At 44.0% G+C, this 21,501-nt stretch overlaps 1 protein-coding gene across 1 annotated transcript in view; it reads right to left on the bottom strand.

Annotated features, from left to right (window-relative positions):
* The window catches only part of SPON1 (spondin 1), a 284,780-nt gene that overhangs the window by 138,406 nt on the left and 124,873 nt on the right, over nt 1-21,501 (bottom strand). The window contains exon 5 of the mRNA XM_084772987.1: nt 14,878-15,000. Coding sequence (XP_084629113.1) covers nt 14,878-15,000 — 123 coding nt within the window. The remainder of the gene's footprint in view (nt 1-14,877; nt 15,001-21,501) is intronic.

Here is a 21,501-nt window from a genome sequence, read left to right as displayed (position 1 = left end):
TTGCTTAGGGACCCAATAAACCCCAGAAGCCTGTGCGCTGAATCCCAATGTGGGTGGGCGGATAAAGGCACACTATTCCCTCCTTTCGGTTTTCCCAGGGTGTGTACAACAAAGCAGATGCAATTTGCATTCAATGACTGAAAGCCACTCACATCTGTAAACAGTAACTGTTCGAGCCAGCAAACCGCGGACCCCCCCACCCCCCAGAAACCTCTTGTCCCCCTTTCAAGGAGCCAGATGTGAAGAGAAAGGCTTCTGCATCCCATTGTTCTTTCCACTTGAGCTACAAGAACCCGGAGTAGCTCCATGTGGGGGCGAAACGGGGTGCATTTTGCTGAGTTTAGAGGCAAGCTTATAATGTTGGAGTTTAATTAAACTCTTGCTGACTGCTCTGAAAGTGTTGTTTCCTCCCAAGCCTTTCTTCATGCATCCCCTGCAGGAAGTGCTCGCTTCCCGCTTCCAGCGAGGGTCGTTAGGACCACATGAATATGTACAGGCGCGGGAAGGCTCCAGGATGCTCTCGGGGCATTTGGCTCATAACTTTCAATTTAATCAATCAACTCAATAGTGTAGTAAGGAGAGTACAGCAGGCCTGTTCCCTGACCTCAGACGATGGCTCTAGTGCAGGGCGCTCTGTGTTGAGATTCCCTGTTACGTGTTTGCTCCCTGTGTTCCTTCATTCTGCATTTAACTGAGGCGAGGGAGAAGCTGCAAGTGTTTCTTTGTGTTTCTGCTTTGCTGCCAGTCCCAAAGCAAACCGAGACGGATGCTTGCCAGGGCTGGAGTGCCTGGCACCAACCTTTGCAGAAACCCCATTTGAGCTTATAAATATCTGGCCTTTCTTGGGATAAACAATTCTTCAGGGTGTATTTCTCAACTCGTTGTTTGGAAAACTTGAGTCCATGAATGCCATTAGCTTCAGCAGAGTTTTGTGTGCAAATTCCTGGGTAACCGTACGGAAGGCTATTGCTAATGGACTTTGTGTGCTCCACTCCCAATTTCGTATAGTTTCATGCAGAAGGAATATAAAATCTGTTTTTCTTTTTTTTTCTCTTCTTTTCTTTTCCAACATAAGGTCTCACTCTGTAGCCCCAGCTAGCCTGGAAGTCACTATATAGACCAGACTGGTGTAGAACCCTCATAGATCCACCCGCCTCTGCCTCCTGAGCTCTGAGACTAAGGGCACCTGCCACTATACCCACCTAAATCTTTCTTACTAAAACCTGCATTTCTTGAAATCACATCTTAAGGACTGGCAAACAGGCTTGAAGGAAATAGTTAAAGAAAACTGCTGGGTTGGGGGGTCAAACTTCAGAGTCAATCCCATACTTTCCCCCCTTTGGGAAACTGGCAGTGTTAGACTTACAGGATAATGGGTCCATGACTGGCCAATGGATTCCATCTCTCCCCACCCACATTCAAATCACTGCAGGGCAGGCAGCCATTCAAGCTCCATGAAGGAGATGCAGAGATCACGTGTGCTGCAACCTGCCAGGCAGTAGGCATAAATGACAAGAGAGCTCAGCAAGTTAACTTCATCCTCTCAGTGCTAATGGAATTCATGCTTGGTAGACTAAATCATTTTACAGAAGGCAGAATTTTAGGCGGTCACACCCAAACAGCCGTATCTTATTTAAGAAAGGGTGTGCTTAAAAAAAAAAATCCATGTTTGAGCTTCTCGGAGGAGAATGGAGGAAGAAAGAGGCTCCAGCCTTTCTGATTCCAAGATCCACTCAAGTGCCAGTAAAATGGCTGGAAGGAAATCACCAGGTGTGGTTTGAGTGACAATGGCCTTTATGGGCTGAGATGTTTGGACACTTGGTCCCCAGATGATGGCGCTGTTTGGGTATGTTTCCATGTGGCCTGGATGGAGGAAGTGTGTCACTGAGGGTGGGCACTGACGGTTTCAAAGCCACATGTCATTTTCCAGTTTGTTTTCTGCTTCCTCCTTACAGTTCAAGATGTGAGCCCCTAGACTCTGCTCTGGCTGCCATGTTTCACAGCCATGATGAACTCCCATTCTCCGGAACTGTAAGCTCAAGTAAACCCTTCCTTTTTTATAAGTTGTCTTGATGTGGTGTTTTATTACAGCAGTAGAAAAGGAGTTAATGCACCATATCATCAAGAGGAAGTTAAGCAAGACTGAAAGTGTGTAGCTGTATGAGAGAAGAAAGACGCACTGAGAACCAAGCAGGTTAGGTGTAGGAGATAGAAATCAATAAACCATGAAATGAAGTAAGAATTAAAACAGGTTAAGAAAACTTACATGGTGTGTAGTGAATGTATAAGGAAGAAATTATTCCCATCTCAGAAAAGATTCAAATGGGAGGAAGGAGCCGTGAGCCGTAAGCAAGGGTGCAGGTCAGATATATGACTACGTGTCATCAGAAACTGGGAGAGAAAAATAAATAGGCAAAATATGCAGAGTATAAAGAAAAATGAAAAGACAGAAAAGGAGGAAGGGTGTTCTGGAAGAAGCCCAGCGTTCCTAAAGCAGGAGCAAGCACAAACTAAGCTCACTATTCACACAGAACAAATGCCTTGTGTCGAGCAGACAGCAAAGGACAAAAGGAGACAGAAGTAAAAATAAAAGACCAACTAGAAGACAAATATCACTGTTAATAAAATAGATGGAGGTGTGACCAGAAGCCTTAGATTCATTTAGCATAGCTAAGAACAAACCATGAAACATTTTAGCTGCACAAGAAAAGCACACACCCTGCAAGGAGCGAAGCTGCAGATTCCTTATAGGGAATCTGCTCGTAAGTGAATGAAGACTATGTTTCCTCACTTAAGTGGAAAACCATGTACAAAACATACAGTAAAAAGCTATGATGAGCATATAAGGCTAATTATGTTTCTAGTTTCAGCTCTGTCACAGATTTCTGTTGGTGGTGGAGGGCAAGTACATAAAAGTATACTTAATAGTGAAAACGTGAAATCCAACATGAAGCTTCACAATGGCTCTAAGATCTATAAAGAGGTTCACTGAGGTCTGGTTAATTTTGCTGTGTGGTATTTTTATTTGCAAGTTCTTTATAATAAAGTTTTAACTTAAAAGGACTTAGCTTTTAACCCAGTTATTTTCCAAGTGAAAATATTTTTACAAAAGTTCAGTTGTAAGAAATAAAATCATTCACTAATGAATAAGCACTGCGTACTAGTTTCCTCTGAAAATAACAGGTCTTAAAAGAGTAAAGACAATGCTGTGAAAGACTGCAAGAAATCCTGAATTAATAAGTATTTATTGACGAGATAAATAATTAAAACTAATAACAGAACTATTGTTTGGAAATGGAATTTCTAGTTAAGGACTGTCAGAATAAAAGCAGATTAAAAGAAACAAACCAAGCAACAAATTAAATCAATGTAAACTGGAAGTGGGAAGAGCTGTGAAAATCAACCTCAAAGTTTTCCATAGAGTAAAATCAAAGATACTATTCTAATAAGCAGAGGGTATATAGAAAAAATAGAAATAAAACTTTCGCTTATTTTTAACATTTATTTATTCTATTATATATTTATTTAATTTCCTGCATACACGCATGTTATGTGTACCGTGTACATGCGGTGCCTGTGGAAGCCAGAAGTGGGCATCAGATTCCGTCGCACTAGGTTTTGCATGTCTGTGAACTTCCATGTTAGGGGCTGGGAACTAAGCGCACATGCTCTGCAAGACCAACAAGCATTCTCAACGTCTGACCCATGTCTCTAGCCCTCTACTTTTAAAAGTTAATCAATTAACTAGTTAATTAATATTTGCAGAGCTGAGGATCGAACCCAGTGTCATGCATGCAAGGCAAGTACCCTACCACTGGGCTACATTCCCCAGCCCATTTCTTTTGTTCATTTTCTTCATCAGTTTATTTATTTAATCACTTTGCAGCCTGGGCGAAGACCCCTCCCTTCTCTCTTCCCAGTCCCACCCTTACACCCCCCACTTCTCTCCCCTTCTCCTCAGAGAAGGGTATGAACCCATAAGGATACTACAAAAAGACCTACCAAGTAAAGTAACCTAGGTCATAGGAGCTCACAGAGACTGAAGCACCAAGCAAAGGGTACACACGGGCTGGACCTAGGTACCTGACACACGCGTAGCAGAGGAGCAGCTTGGTCTTCATGTGGGTCCCCTAGGGGCTGTCTCTGACACCGTTGCCTGCCTCTTGGATCCCTTTCCAATAGCTAGCCTGCCTTGTCTGGTCCCAGCTCATTTCTTACAAATTGACAGCTAATTAGATGAGGGGAAAAAAGATGGCTGACAACGAGAATTAAACACACGTAAAATCTAAGCCAAATGAATGTGCTGTCCTTGTAATACCGAAGAAAGTGTAAAACAGTCGTCTGGGGGATGGAAAACCAAGCTAATCAAGATATATCAGAAAAAAGAAAAACCAGGTGAGACTCTAGGTGGGACACACTTTAAGGCACAAGTCATTAAAGCAAGATAATTTGTTAGTCATGCAAAGGCTACAGTTAATGAGAACATGAAGGCTTACAGGACACAGCAATAAAGAGAAAGTGACCATGGTAAAACACAGAGATCAATACGTATGCATTATTAGAACAAAGTGCTAATACCCCACTACCAGGACAGCAGGATGCAGGGGAAACGATAATTCTCTGAAACCTAAGTAAACATAATGCGCTATGGCAGAAAGGGCAGATGCTGTCCAAAATCAGAGTGTTTATGCTGGCATTTTATCTCGGGCTCCTTATAAAGAGGAGGAATTAACATATTCTCCCTGTCCTCTAGATTCTGCCCTGGGAAATACAAATGGAGGAAAAAGCAAGATCCAAGGAAGCAATAGAGTCCCTGGGGCCCTGAGAGGTGGCCCTGCCCTGGGTGCTGCCGGAAAGAAGCAAAGGAGGGCGGTGACAGCAGTGACAAAGCACCTGGGCCTCCCTTTCCTGGCCTCACCTTGTCCTCTTTCCTGAGGCACCCCGGAACAGATACCACCCAACATGATCCCCTTCCCCATAACAGTTCCATCAGCAGAGAAAGACAAGGCTTCTGTAGCTGGGTCCCAGGCAAGTGTAGCTAGTGACCAGCAAGCAGGCAGGGCAGCAGATGTGGCAGGAGTTCGGCCTAAGCACAGCGCCCGGCCTCGAAGACAGAGGGAAGATATTAGTGACACAAAGCAGAAGCAAGCATGGGGAGGCTGGAGAGACAGTTTGGCAGCCAGGAGCACCTACAACTCTGTTAAAGGACCAAGGTCTGGTCCTCAGCAGTCACACCAGGCAGCCAACTCCAGTTTCCAGGGGTCAGATGCCCTCTGGTCTCTGAGGACACCTGCATGCTTGTGGTACACATAAACTCATGAGGGACACAGGCATACATATAATAAATAGATAAGTAAATAAATCTTTTACGAAAGAACTAAACACACATACACACTCAACGTGCGTGCAGAACAAAAGAACCAAACACAATTAGCTATTAACACCCACATTCATAAAGGCTATGGAATCCTTTCTGAAGACGAATAACCTCAGTCTAGTCAAGTGGAAACATTAATGACCCTGAACGGAAAGACAGTCTACACAATAACTTCTGAGGGTTCTTCACAAATGTCCACAGCAGTAGAGTCAAGAACGCCCGAGGAAGTACTCCATATTAAGGCCGATGAAAGATGCATGGCAGGTAACTGCAGTGTAAAATACTGCAGTAGATTCTAGGGGAAAGTTTTCTCTTCTTTGCTACAGAGCTGTTCTGTGCAATATGGTAGCCAATATTTACACATGGCTACTGTATGCTTAAAGTGTGGCAAGTCTGAATGCAAAATAGGTACTTGACACCCCAGAAAAGAATGCAAAATATGTCTGTAATGAAACTTCAGGCTAATTACATGCTAACATGACATGATTTGGAGTACTGGCTTCAATAAAAGAAAACATTAAATTTAATTTTATTAGGGCTGGAGAGATGGCTCAGCAGTTAAGAGCACTTGCTGTTCTTGGTGAGGACTCAAGCTCAATTTCCAGCATCTGCATAGTGGCTCACAACCATCTGAAACTCCATTTCCAGGGGATCTGAGACCCTTTTCTGGCTTCGGAGTGTACCAGGCGCTCATGTGTTGCACATATATAAACACAGGAAAAATGTTCATACACACAAAATAAAATAAATCTAAAAAATAATTTTGTTGCTTCTCTTTACTTTTTAAACACAACTTTTGGAACATTTAAAATCACCCACGTTACTGATATTGACAGCTTGTGTCATATGGTATTATGGGGTATCCATGAAGAAGACAGCAGAGGCACGATTAACGTAATTTAAACAAAGTGTCTAGGTTAGACAGCAACATTTTATCAGTTTTGGGACTGAGTGTGCAGTCATTTTATACAAGAATGCCCTTCTTAGGGAGCACACCCCACAGTGCTTAGGAGGAGAGGAGCCGATGCACGTCCGCCTGCCTCTAATATGCAAAGCTTGAGAGATGACTCTAGGCTGTGCCAAGTTGACAGTAAAGCTAACTAGGGCAGAGGCTCAGAGAGGGAAACGAGAGGAGCCACAATGTGTGTCAGAAAACCCATTTCTTTAGGATTAAAGGAAGAGGCGACACAAGATTTCATGCGGAAAGGACTTGTTAAGTAGGGAACTGTGTTCTGAAAGTCAAAACCCAGTGTATTCATGGGAAGATAAAGAACATCAAAGAGACAGACAGACAGACAGAATAATAACTTGGAAAGCAGAGGGAAGGTGCAGATCATTTAGCAAAAAACAAGCATCGGCACGGACTCTCTAGACAGTGAGATGGAAGCACGCGATGCTTAACAGTGGGAAGAGGTTCTTTCAAACCTCAGACTCATCTATTCAGCCTTATGTCACTTAAATGTGAGAACGGACCAAAATACTCCCAGGCATGGAAAGCCTTGAGGCTTGCCTTGCAAAGGCAGTTAGGAAAATGTCCTTGTAGAAAGTAACCAAGTAAGAGAAGTGCAAAGGGCAAGGGGCAACGAAAACTTTGGAAACACAAAGAATATATATATATATATATATATATATATATATATATATGTACACACATACATATATATATATATATATATATATATATATATGTACACACATACATATATATGTATATATATATATACACATACATATATATGTATATATTAGGAAATAATATTCTAGAAATCAGTCAATATAAAGTGTACATTTGGGTAGAAAGAAAGTAGAGAGGTGTGCAAAAGACAAGAATCAGCTAACTTTTGGTTGTTATTGTTTTGAGACAGGGTCCTCAGTAGCGCAGCCTGCAGTGAGTTTGCTTTGTACCTGAGGCTGACTTTGGAGCCCTCTTGTTCCTCCCTCACTTCCCAAGTGCTAAGGTCACATGCCGGTGACACTATGCCTGCCTTGGTTAGCTAGGGTCACATGCCTGTGACACTATCCCTGCCTTGGTGAGCTTTTCAACTGGAAGAAGGCATAACTGGGTAATAGAAAGTAAAAAAGATGTATAAAATTAAAAAAGGAACAGAAAGATAGGATAATCAGAACGTATAAAAATGAAAAATAAAAAAAATAGCATGGCTAATCACAGTAATGATGGCATAAGTGGAACAAGATCAAAAGCAAATAGTGTGAGAGGGGCCTGACCTGGACCAGTGATGCTGTGCACTGTGTGGGCAAGAGCGCATCCCTTGGTGCTCAGTGCCCAGGAGGAGTAAGGAACAAAGCTTACCAAGGCAAACATGCACTGAGTTATTAAATAAGCCAACAATAAACACAGCAAGCAGGGGCTATGTAGCACACGCTCAATGATCAAAGCAAAATAAAGAGACAAAACCAAGAACAATAATACAAATATAAAGTCCCAAGCCTCTCAGAAATTTAGAAATACTCCACTAATTAAAATCTATGTCCAGCAGATAAAAATGCACAAAAGCATTTTACCAAGAGAACAGTGGATGTAAGAGGTCTGTAGTAAGACCTCAGGGAAGGGCTCAGAGACCAACTAAGGAAAATTCACAGCCTCAAGGGCATTAATAATTAATAAAAACAAAAACACAGAAAGGAGGGAAGTCAGCACATAAAGTAAACAATATGGAAATTTACCAACCGAACAAAAGGACCATCCAAACGACACAGAAGTTAATAGGATGCATAAAAGCAGATGTATGCAAGTTAGGAGAGAGATAACAATGCTATTATTTAAGTAGCTAACAAAGCTTACTAGATAAAAGCAATCCAGATTAGTCAGGAAATGAAGGAGAAAGCTCTTCCCTTCATCATGGTTGTCTGATAAGGAGTGTGAAACCTGGGCCCGGGTGACTGTGAAGGAAAGAAGTAAAATTCTAAAACTAGACACAAAAGAACTCATTTATACCAACAACCAATGAAGAAATTTATGTGAAAATCACTAAGTGTATGTGAGTAACTCTTTCCAATTATCAATTTCTTTTTGTTGTTGTTTTGGTTTTTCGAGACAGGGTTTCTCTGTGTAGCCTTAGCTGTCCTGGACTTGCTTTGCAGACCAGGCTGGCCTCGAACTCACAGAGATCCACCTGCCTCTGCCTCCCCAAGCCTGGAATTACAGGCTTGAGCCACCAAGCCCAAGCTATCAATTTCTTTTTGTTTTTCTCTCATACACTACATGCTGACTACAACCTCTCCTCCCTCCCTCCTCCCAGTACCTCCCCCGACCTCCTTTCCCCCCCAGACTAACTGCTCCTCCATTTCCCTTCAGAAAAGAGCAGGCCTCCCTGGGATATGAACTGAACAACAAGAGTAGGCCAAACCCTCACGTCAAGGTTGGACAAGGCAACCCAGTAGGAGGAAAAGGGTCCCAAGAGCAGGCAAAAACAGTCAGAAAGATGCCCCCCCCCCCGCCACTTGCACTGTTAAGCGTCCCACAAGAACACCAAGCTAAGCAATCAAACCTCTCTGTAAAGGACCTAGCACAGATCCATGCAGGCTCCATGATGGCCCCTTTAGTCTCTGTGAGCCCATATGGGCCCTCCTTAGTAGATTCTGTGGGCCATGTTATCCTGGTGTCTTCAACCCCTCTGGCTCCTACAATCCTTCCTTCCCCTCTTCCTTGGGGTTCCCAGCTTGGCTATGAATTCTCACAGGTAGCATCTGCTATCTCTCAGTTTCTAATAGACATGGGTAGGTTTGAGGCTAACATCAGATAAGGAGATCCAAGACCTAGAAATTACTTGCTCTTGCATGGGGATGTGATGAAGTTGAAGGCAGTGCTTATAGACTATTGAAAACCACATGTAAATAATTTAATAATTCCAGTTCTTTCTCTGTTTGCAGGAGTCCTGATGTCAGATTAGTGGCCAATAAAAGAACAGTGAGATGACGTGTCTGAAATAAGACAAGATTAGGACTTGTAACTATGAGAGGAAATTAATCATAAAGTTATGATTCAATGAGCTGGACATGATGTAGAAACTTTGTACATAACTAGATGAATAAAAAGATTAAAAATAGTAAGAGCCATCAAGTTAACATTAGTTTGGTAGTTTTTCCTGGAGTTGGACATAATTATCTTAAGCAAGTGACCAAATGGAGAAGATGGCTGAATGTCACTGTAAAATTAACTTCAAATATATAGATATTGTTTGTCAGTGAACATATTAATATTTAACCAGTGTATCATCAAATTATAAACTTGCTTATGGGAAAATATTCTTCAATATTTATTTGTCAAACAGCATTAACTGATATTATGTCCAAAGTGAAGGGAGTTATGCGTCATGGCTGCTCTAGGGGAGACGACAAGCCATCTACAGGATGGAAGCATTTGTCAAGAACTCAGGATCTCCACAGAGCTAGCAATTAAAGAGCCTTAGCATCTGGTAGGAAGCTCCCAACTCTGAGCACTGGGCACGTGTCCAGCTCTCAAGACATGCTTATAGGCCTGGTCACCTTGTCCTGGGAAACAGTGGCTCCTACAGTTCCCACAGATGGGAGTGGCAGTCTCGCAATGCCTAGGACAGACTCTTTGGAGCTTGAAGTGGATCTCAGGAATGGTGTTCAAATTCAGCAAACCTGGCCATGTTCTCTCTCGGCTTCTAAGTCTGGCTGTCTGCAGAACAGCAGGTGGGATGGCACAGCGTTTAGGATCAACTGACTTCACACTGGAAGACACTTTGTACACTGATGTTCAATTTGACTTCAGAGGAAAGAAAAGCGCTCATCTCTTGACAGTACCCAAGGAAAGGCGCTCTCCGACTACTGACTGCTTCATGACATACCCCAAGGAAAGAAAAAGGAGAAGTATCTGCTCAGAGCTTTGATTTTGGTTCACATCTTTCCTGGCCATTGGAGCTTGTAATGCTCCCTTTTTTGTGTGTGTGCCAAGACTTTCACTTACAGAATTAAGAGGTAAAATTTACATGTTTTACCTTAAAATGTATTTAAAGAGCTTCTTCACTGGGAGTGCTTTGAATAAATGCCACTTTAGTAAAAGTTTCAGTTTCCTTAAAAACCCGGTTATGTTATCCCATGTGGATATGGGGTAGTTTTCAGTTTGCCCACAGCCGATAAGTGTCTTGTGGCTCTGGGAAGGGTGTGGTCCTTGTCAGATGAGATCGTTGAGCTTTGAAGACTCTGAGAGGGTACAAAGGCCAGAGCACATACAGGAAAAGGAGCCTCAGGAGGAAGAAGGCTGCTGTGGGTTTGTCCTGCTGCTGCATTGGCTGTTGGCTGTTTGCTGGCTGGGTATCCTGACAGCTGAGCTTAGCTCCAAAGAACCCGGCGACCCTAATCAGAAGGAACTAAGTCTAAAGAGGGCCCCTTCTTTCTCTCCTACCTAGGGTAGGGGGAGGCAGGGTTGGAAGGTACCAGAAGGGATTGGGGTGGAGAAGACATAAGAGGGCTAAGAAACCAAAGTAAAATAGATTATAAAAGGCACCTACATTCCACAATTTCCAGATGCCCAGCAGAGATTTTGACACTCCCAGAGAGGAGGAATGCCAGAAGCTCTTTGGTGCATTCTCCAGCCTTCGTCTCTGCTATCCCATTATCTATTCCCTCCCAGAGAGGGGAATGCAGACCTCTCCCATGGAGAGGACCCCAGAAGCAGCATTTGGAAGAAACCATTCTGTACAATGGTTGAGAAGAGATACCTACAGACACGGCTCACTATGGCTGAAGGCGCACGGTGCTGTACAGTTCTCCATGTGGCATTCTTTGTGATCCTCGAAGGTGACGGACTCAAAGACACCTGAGGGCCGAACACCAAGTTGGTGTTCTTACCCCATTGCAGAGGCTATCAAAGGGTGGCCCACAGACCCCTGAGAACCCCAAGATCCTTTCAGGGAAGCTGAGAGATTAAAACGATTTCATAGCAAAGCGAAGACGTTATTTGCTTGCTGTGGTATGCTGACGCTGGCCCTGAAGGCGGGCCAGTTTTAGTAGCTGGTATCTTCCTCAGGGCCGCACATTCACAGTAGACAACAGAAGACTCAGTCTCACATGAGGGTCCTTCATGTAGCAGAAAAATGAGTCATTTGAAGTTTCTGCTGACAAACACACAGCTTATCATTCAGAGCGACTAATTGGGGAACGTAAAAAGCAATATACAATGCAAAGCAGCTCTGCTCTATAGGCTCTGATTGTCCTCAGGAAATGGACTTAGTGATTCTTTGAGGTGCAAGTCAGACTAGCCACTTTGTACGTTCATAAAACAGTTTTACTTGAAAGAACAAATGACAGGCAAATTATGGTTATTCAGACTTGGGAATTTGGTAGACATTTTTTTTTCTCAAAAAAATGAAGCAAGTCTGTCACTTCAAGGAAAACAACTGACAGTATCTGTTGCCAATAATACAATCTGAGTTTTCAAGCAAAAATTGGTGTCTTGGAAAACGTGTAGCTGTTACCATGAGCTTGATAGCTTCCCAGTTTCCCACCACTTTCCTGATGGGCACTGTCTTCCTAGGAATGGATATGATCTTCGTATTGTGAAGTCGTGGCATTTGGAAGATCTGTGATTCTCAATAAGCCGGTGCTTCCTAATGGTCTGCATCGGGGCTGCACAATCATGCATTTGTAAAGTTCCATCCAGAGCAGAAGGGAAGCAGTGACTTTTTGTCACAGAATACAAACCCATTGGCACGCTTTCGTATTCCACGTTGTAACTGGACTTAACAAAACTCTACTATTTGTAGACTTTGAGGCAGTTTGTGGTATAGCAGCAAAGATTATCTGGAAGTATCGGGAAAGATTATGAAAACACTCTTCTAAAAATTATTTTCACGTGTATGTATGTGTGTAGGCTTGCTCATCTGTAAGTGCCCCACATGTGTGCAGGCATCAGCAGAGACCAGGAGAAAGTGTCAGATTCCCTGGAACTGGAGTTACAAATTGCTGTGAGCCATGTCTTGTGGGTACACGGAATCAAACCCAGGTCCTTGGTGAGGTTAGCAAGTGCTAACCACTGAGCAATCTCTCCAGTATACTCCTAAACATAATTTTTTTCTAGCTACACATGTGTGGGATAGAATTTTCTTCATGTACTTTTAACAAAAGTGTAAATCAATAGATTGAATGAAGAAACAAAAGTGAGTGACAGCCCATGCGTTTTCTACTAATCTAGACACTATAGACTGGTAAAAATCTATAACAGTGACATCTTTTTCACAATTATTATTTTTTTGGTAACAGTCATTTCATAAAATATATGTTTTTTATGTTAGCATGTGATAAACTTATTAAACATGCAACGTGTTTATTATTACTATATGTTACTTAAAAATTAATAAGTAGTTAAACAATTTCTCAGCTTTTATTGTTCTAAGGTAAACACTGAGAGATTTAACAAAAGCGCATTGATGTTCTTTGTGATTCTTAAACATGGTAAAAGGATGCAGAGACTGAAGAGGCCGAGGACCACTGTCCCAAGATCCCTGCTTGGGAAGTGGCATTTTGGATGACTAATTAAAAAGGGACAAGGGACTTGGCACTTGGCAGTTTGTTGTCAGGAAGCTTCTCTGGGCTGACAACAGGGCTGGTTATCAAGGCAGAATTATCCCTGCAGCTTAGATTAGTAGAAGCCGTCACTGACATTGCTTGTGTCCTTCCCAGTGGCTCCAGTCCTTCAAGTATCCAAGTTCACCCTTTGCCCTCCAAGGACTCAAAAAGAGCAAGTCCAGGCTTTTATCCCAGAGGAGCTGCCATTCTTGTGGGGGAAGAAACGTCCCAAAGAATTAATTCCAATCCGTGGTAAATACTGCTCTGTATTTGATGATGAAAGTTTTCCAACAGAAAATTTAGGGCACATCCTGGCTCTGTGATGTGACGCCTGACAATGGGGCAGTCCCAGGAATCGGGGACACATATCTGCTGTATTTATAAAGCTCTCAGCAGCGCTATAGAAAGTCTCTGTAGGTTTGTATGTGGTTTGCCCTGGAGGTCCAGAAACAATGATTTGGTGGCCTCCCCCCACCAGTTAAATTCTTGGAGACAACAGTGGCCAAATAGTGATGAGAAAACCTCCTTAGGAACAGAAAAGATGAGTAATGGCCCCTACATTTTATCTCTTCTGTTAGCGAGGACACCGTAGGACATTTCCCTGCAGCATTCTGGCTCTCAGTGCCTCTCCCAGGCAGATAGGCTGGATGTATCCACACAGATCTCCCGCCCAGCCGAATTCTAGAGTCCAAGGGATGGCTTAGCCAGAGGCTCTTCTTAAGCTAGGAAACTTTGACCTTATGTGGGTTAAATTAAGCAATAAGCCTCTTGATCTGGCCAGCAATGTTGGGGTGCCCTTTGGCTGTGCTGGTTGGGCACCAGGGAGGTTCAGATATACCCAGGGTTTACTTAAGTCTCTACTAGGTGCCCGTTTCTCCTTTTCCTTCAAGAACTTGGCCCCAGTCCCTCTTTTTAATCTCTTCTCTCTCCTATTTCTGCGGTTCTCCCCAGCTGTGGTAACTTCAGAGTGAAATAAATGCCTAAGAACAAAAAGACCATGGCCAGACACAATATGCCCAGCGCCACCCACAGCCATGCTGCCTCCCAAGGCTACAGAGGACCAGCTCTCCCAGGTCTTAAAGGAAACACAAAGCAAAGACAGGAATATTGCACATTTTCCACTCTGGACAAATGGTGACTTCTCTCTGATCTTCAGGAAGTTTACCCACAGAACAAGCTATTTTCCAAGTCCAGGACACACCATCAGAAACCATGCTTAATAATTATGGGGAAGCCCTCTACTCTCAGCAACAAATTTTATGTGATAATTTGATTAGTGTCTCTTTCCCCACAGTCCCTAAATGGTATGGCGCCCTGCACTGTATCTTTTCTCTTGCTCGCTGTCATTTTTAAAGGCTTAGCACAGTGCCTGGCTCGTTATGAATTTGCTGAGACAATTGTCTGCCTAAAAGGAATTGGGGGAGCGTCCTATTTTAGGGCGTGCTCCCCACGCAGCAAGCTTGGGGCCCCCTGATAACGCTGCTTTGAGTCTGGTGTCCTGCGGCATTAGAGGGGGGGAAGTCTAGGACCAGTAGGGAGATTGTGTATCAATTCATGGCTAACACCTTACTGTGGTTAAGGGTGCTGAGTAATTGTTACGCTGTCTGTGGAGCCAAGAGAATCCCTTGGCCAGTTATCTCTAACAAATAGTCTGTTCTAGAACACGGGTACATTTGTCATAGGAGGACTGGGGCTACAAAAGGTTTGGCTGGAAGATAAAAAGAACCACAAATAAAACTGGTAGAATGATGTTACAACAAAGGATCTAGGAGCAGACTAGGACTGTGTCTGCAGGTGTCCATGAATTTACTTTCTTGGGGTGCAAGTTTCAAAGCTCAGTGGAGAATAATGAGCAGACCTGCTAGAGCTCAGCCTAAGGACCCCATGATGAGACAGAAGCCTCAGCCATGTGCTTTCCCGACCCATAAAGTCGCTGCTGTACTCACGAGGGTAATCCTTCGGATGAGTCTTCTCGGACCAGTTCCCATAAAACGTGAGTCTGTACTTGGCAGTTCCACAGGCGCAGCAGTCTAAGATTGGTCTGTCCGTCACCCCATCCAGTGTGGGATCTGGAACAGGAAGTCGAGTTAGAAAGCAGATGGGAGCCTCGTAAAAGATGACAGCCTTGCAGCAGTTGTCTTAGCCTTCATCCCCACATAGAAAGACATTGCAGTGCGGTTGCATTGATTTGTAAGACTCAAGACCAGCACTTGGATTGCTATGGATTTTATATTTCTCAACTATGAATATGTAGTTTGCAAATAAAAAATTCAAATTTCTTGCTCTCATAATCTGGGGTGTTCTTTGGAAACAAGAGCACAGAGTCTTTAGGATAGGGAAACTTTGGGGGAAATCAATGCTAACTTTTCCTCAGTTATCCTTTTCATTTTAAAGATTTATTTTTGCTTGTGTGTGTGTGTGTGTGTGTGTGTGTGTGTGTGTGTGTGTGTGTCTGTGAATGTAGTGTGTGTACAGGTGTCTGAGAAGAGGCTGTCAGACCCCCTGGAGCTAGAGTTACAGATGGTTGTAAGATACCTGATTGCAAGTGTTGGGAATCAAACCTGGGCCATCTGCAAGGGCAGCAATCACTTTAAGCCACTGAGCTGCCTCTCCGGCTCTTACCCGGTTATTATTTCCATATCCTGGCTTCCTCTCCATCCCTCCCACAGTAGCCTCTCCCTACTATAGTTTAAGAGGATCATGTGTTTATTTTCCCCAAAATGCTGGACCAGAGTGTAGGTGGGTGTGGCGTTGAAGGAGAACAGTGAGAGCAAGTAGAGTGGTTCCCAACCATCCTAATGCTGTGACCCTTTAATACAGCTGCTCATGTCGTGGTGACCACGAACCCTGAACTTATTTCTGTGACTACTTCCTAACTATAATTTTGCTACTGCAGTAAGTCATAATGGAAATATCTGTTATTCAGGATATCTGATAGGCAACCCCACAGGGCTCGAGACCCACAGGTTGAGAACCACTGAAGTCGAGGCTTAAACAATTGCTGGAAATTAAGAGAAGGGGATTCTTATCAGCCACATCATCTCTTATCATACTTTCAGAGACAGTAGAGGGATGGGGACTCACGGAGGGTTGCAAATGTGTTCACAAACTCAAGGTTCCTTCTGCATGGAGAAGCAGCTGGGGGGAAAATTCCCTCTCCACCCCCATTTTTAGCTGCGAGGAGCTGATAAGTAGGGAAGGCGAGGCTACATGACTGCATTCAGCATTTCTGATTGTTAGGCACACAGCTCTAACTGCCTTAGTGTTCTCAGCCTGCTCTTCTGCCTGGGAGAGGGGACAATGCCTACAGATGCCGTTTTCTGCAACTGCTTTTTTTCTGTAGCTCTCCCAGCTGTGTTAACATCAATCGTCCTTTTTTGCAAGTCGGACATTTTTTTTTCTTAAATATTGTACAGAAGAGCAGCAACTAAGGGGCTGAAAACCATTTTGCATGTCAGAAAAAGCATTTTCTTTTTCAGTCTCTTTAGGAATTTGCTGAGCTCGCCCGGGGTTTGAACATGCAAAAATCGATGACGGGTAGAAGCGAGTTTGGGGATGGAGACAAAATACGAGACATTGTTGTGATATGAACAATGTGCTGCGGCCCTTGCATGTGCTGATCTCATCCCATATACTGTCCTAGGAAGCACTTTGGTTATAACCTGAGGTTTAAATGTAAAAGGTCGTCTGTAGGCTCATGTGTGTGAACACTTGGTCCCCAGGTGGTGACACTGTTTGGGAAGACTGTGGAACCTTTAAGTGATAAAACCTTGCTGGAAGAAGCAGGTCACCGGGCGTGAGTCCTGAGGCATCGTAGCCCAGCCTCAGTTCCTGTGAGCTCTTTGTGGATGCACTGTGACAAGCCAGCCTCTTGCTCCTGACGCCGTGTTTTCCCTGCCGTGGTGGACTATATCACCCTGAACTGCAGACCAAACCAAACCCTTTGTTCTTTCTGTGGTTTAAGCCCGGGTATTTTATTACAGCAACTGTAAAGTAACCAAGGCCTGCCTGTTCTGCACATCACTAAAAGGAAGAAAGCAGGCCAGGGTGGCTCCATTAAGTGCACAGGGTTAGTGAAGCCACGCAGGCTGAAGTGTGACCTGGCGAGCCTATGACCTCACTCAGATTTCAATCTCTCCAGGAAAGACTTATTCTAGATAGGTCTGCATAACTGATACCTAGTAAAAAAGAAGACCGTCTCTGTTTTGCCTTTTCCAGGTAAAGAAAAGTATATTTAAAAAAAAACCCTCTCTACATATTTCAGAGATGTCTAAAGGGGCCCAAAGGGGAAGGATACAGCCACCCAAAGCAGGAGTCATTGGCAGGGGCTAGAGTGCTCTCTATGCCTGAAGCAAGCTGCCCGCTACAGCAGGTGCACAAAACCTGGACTTGATTCCTGTGCGAGCTGCTTGGGTAAGGATGCACCTCACTTACTCCATGTTAGGAGAGGTAGCCTGAACCAGAAGGTCTGCTTGTTCAGAAGTCTCATGATGGTGAGCTGCACTGTAACAGACATCTACTTTAGTTCTGAAAGGGGAATTTGAAACTAAGATACATGCTGGGATTTCGATCCTAACGACCAGGTGCTGTCAAACGAGGCAGCAGCAAATTCTAGAAGACTCAAAGCAAGGCCACTGGGAGCTTTGCTTTATCACAAGGACTTTTAGATTTAGGTGGCAAAGTTAAAGAGATGGTGAAGGCTTTAAAGAAATGAATTTAATAAAGACCCTTGGAAAATAAGCTCCCATTGAAAAATTAAATTTCTAGGTTTGAAAAGGAAATTGTTTCCTGCCAAGGACAGGCTCTTGCTAACAAAGAAGGTTTTCAAAGGGCGGTGATGGCAAACACCACCATAGTCCCCATAACAGCTCAGATGCCAGGATAGGTAACCTCAGCCCTGGGGTGTGGACACACACACACACACACACACACACACACACACACACACACCATTTTGAGACAAGGTCTCACTATGTATCCTTGGCTGGCCTGGAACTTACTGTATAGATGAGGCTGGTCTTGAATTCACAGAAGTCTGCCTGCCTCTTTCTCCTGATGTTTGGGTTAAAAGTGTGGGCCACCAAACCCAGCTTTATTTCATTTATTTCGTGCAGTACTAGGGACCAAATCCATATTCTTGTATGTGCTAGGCCAGGCCACTGCTGTATCACTGAATACACTCAGCACCTGTTTTCCTTTTTAAAGCTGAGTTTCACTGTGTAGGCCAGGCTGGTCTTGAACTCACAATCCTTCTGCCTCACCTTTCCAGATTTTTGAGCCTACCACCCTGGCCCCTCCTATCACACCTGACCTTTCTCCTCATTTCTATCTTGAATTTCTTGGCTTTTGAAATTGTCTCCTGAGATTCTTTGGTCTTCTCTCCCTCCTCATCCTCCTTTTCCTTCTCTTTTTATTTGTGTATGTGTAGATGTGTCCTCACACATATGTGAGCGGGTATGTATGTGCTTGAGTGCGTGCTAGCATGCACATGTGTGTGTGTATGTGTGCTCGTGCACAGAAGCTAATGTAGAAATGTGCTCTTGTGTGTGGAAGCCAGAAGACAATCTTAGCTGTCATCCGTGGGTGGCCATCCATCTTTTATTTAAGTTTTTTAAAAAGCTTTAAAATTATGCATATATGTGTGTGCACATATGGGTGTTTGCATTGAGTGCCCTTGTCCATGGCACTGAGAAGAGGGCGATAGGTCCCCTGGAGCTGGAGTTACAGGGGATTCTGGATGCCCGACATGGGTGCCGGGAACTGAACTGGGGTCCGCTGCAAGAGCAGTCTACGTTCTTAAACCCCAAGCCACATCGCCAGCCCCAATGCACGTTGTGTTTGACAGGAGTCTCTAACTAGCCTGTAGCTCACCAAATAGGCTGGGCAGAGCAGCTGGGAAGCGAGCTGCATGGAGTCATCTCCCTTCATCTCTCTAGTGGAGGGCTCACGGCAGAGTCCATCACACCCAGCCTTTCGTGTGGCTTTTGGGGCTTGGGGGTTGTACTTAGGTCCTCATCCTTGCACAGCAAGTGCTTTCCTGACCGAACCAGCTTCTCAGCTCCCCTGCTCCTCTTCTTTCTCCCTCTATCACCGTCTCCTCAGTCTCTGTCCTCGGCTTCCCTGGTTTTCCCTTTTCCTATCCTCACCCGTCATTCTCCTTCTGTTTGTGACATAGCGTCCAAGCGTGTGACCATCTGTCCATCACAGATCACTTTTTGGATTAGGTGATATTTCTCTATCTTCTTAATTGCGAGCAATGTCACATTTATGTTGCTTTTAAACACCACAGGATGGAGAGATGGATCCGTGGGTAAAGGTGCTTACCATGCAAGCTTGAGGATCAGAGTTCGAATCCCTAGGACCCATGTAAAATAGTCATGTGTGTGTAGCACAAACATCTGTCACTACACTCCTAATCAGAGATTCAAAGTAAAGACAAGAGCATTTCCTGGGAGTGCACGGGCCACCTAGCCTGGCACACACAGTGGAACAACAACAACAACAAACCAAAGAAGGCATTTTAAACAAGGTTGAAGGTAAAGATTGGCATTCAAGGCTGTCTTTTGATCTTATGTATGCATGGAATAGTGCCCATATTTGCACATATGAATGTGCACACACACACACACACACACACACACACACACACACACACACACTAATGTTCACTGCTTTTTATCCTTGAGGCTATATTTCACCACCTGTGGATGAATGTTGTAATTGGGGCAATAAATGAGGGTGCCCAGTTTCACTGCTGCCTTTCTTAACAGATTTGATTTGATTCAACAGGAAAGCAAGAACACGGGAGACTTTGATGAAAAGCTGGGGTTTGCTAAGTGGTTAAGTACATTTAAAAATCTCTCTGCTCTGCTCATGTTTAAATGGGTTTCTTAGTGCGATCACTTTGATGATAATTTTCCTCCTGGGTTTGCTATTTCCAGGGATCATCTATAAGCACACAAAAGCCAACAGCATGAGCACTTGCTGGACCTTTTCAGTCCATCAAGTTGAAAGGAGTCTTTGTATAGATGAATGATTAGCCATCTTCCTGTGGCTCAGCCTGAGAGAAACAATAGGATACATCATGCTATGTCAGCATCACGACACCGCCCACTGGACTTCAGCACATGCACAGCTTAGACAAGGCTTCCTAAGACCAGCGCTATCCAGGAAGGATTTTTTTTGTCAGTGCACAGGGGTGCCTTGAAGCGTCTTCTAAGAACTTACAGATTCTGGAAATAAGGCTGGTCTCTGACAGTCCAACTAACTGATCCACACCACAATGAATGAGCCTAGCTACCTATGAACTGGGCAGTGGTGGTGCACACCTGTGATCCCAGCACTCGGGGAGACAGAGGCAGGCGGATCTCTGTGAGTTTGAGGCCAGACTGGTCTACACATAGAGTCCAGGACAGCCAAGGCCACACAGAAAAATCCTGTCTCCAAAAAACCAAACAAACCAACAAGACAAAATGAAAGACCAGAAAACAACAAACAAACAAACAAACAAACAAAGATGTAGCCTATGTGTGATTCATAACACCCTTGTGTCCAACTCATGGGAACTAGGTATAATTTCATGGGGTGATGGCGGGTAGGGAGTGAGGATGTCATTTAGGGACCAAGAGCCTAAAGAATGGAGATGCTCCTTGTCTGGAAAAAAGGTTAACTGACCTATTTATCAGCTAAACGGCTTAGAGGGAAGAACTTACCCCATGAGAAGTGGTGCTCACCAAGAAGCTAGCAAGGGTCTTAGGCAGAGAGCCCAGAACTCCCACCCTGCTGCCAAACACCCAACTGTCTCCACAAACTTCTACTTAACATTTGGACTCTAGGTTTTTTACAGGAAGATGGTGCATTGCACTGCTATAGACAGGCCTGCAAAATACTGACCACAGGAGGATGCAACATTGGCAGGGGCCAGTGGTTCAAGGCGTTGGCTCCTGCCCTCTGCTGCAGGCTGTAAAGAGCTCCTAGGCTCCTCGTCTATAGAGCTGATCCCACAGCCCTTACCACACGGGCTATTGTACAGATTACATAGCCAGTGAGTAGAAGGTGTGTGGAATGGTGCTGCCAGTCATGGAGCGAACACTCAAAATTATCAGCAATTATTATCTCCTCGGCAGAGCTCTCTCCAATCTTTTTTTTTTTTTTAGTAGTTTATGATTTGCTATAGTTGGCGAGGATTATTCCTTCTGAAAAGACTAATTGCTGGAAAGGCAAATAAAAGCTCTACAAAAATGAATAGAAATGAGGATCGCTAGGCTGTATAATTATAAAGTGTTTCCTGTTTTCATCGAGTTACCTAATAACTTCTACGCCAGTTCAGAGATTTAAAGTCTTAGTTTTAACAGTGGATTAATGAGCAAGATTTGGAATATAGACAGCAATAGCTACCACGCAGGTACACACACACACACACACACACACACACACACACACACACACACACACAGTCATACATGCACATTTAGTCTTGTACATATGATGTGTGTGCTGGCACGGGTTGGTGTCTGGGAAGGCAGGTGTGCCTCAGCGCTTACACAAGGGTCAGGGGACCACCTCAAGGG

The sequence above is a fragment of the Acomys minous genome, assembly GCF_964271855.1.
Source record: "Acomys minous genome assembly, chromosome: 2".
NCBI lineage: Eukaryota > Metazoa > Chordata > Mammalia > Rodentia > Muridae > Acomys > Acomys minous.
This window is presented reverse-complemented; position numbering and strand designations above follow the sequence as displayed.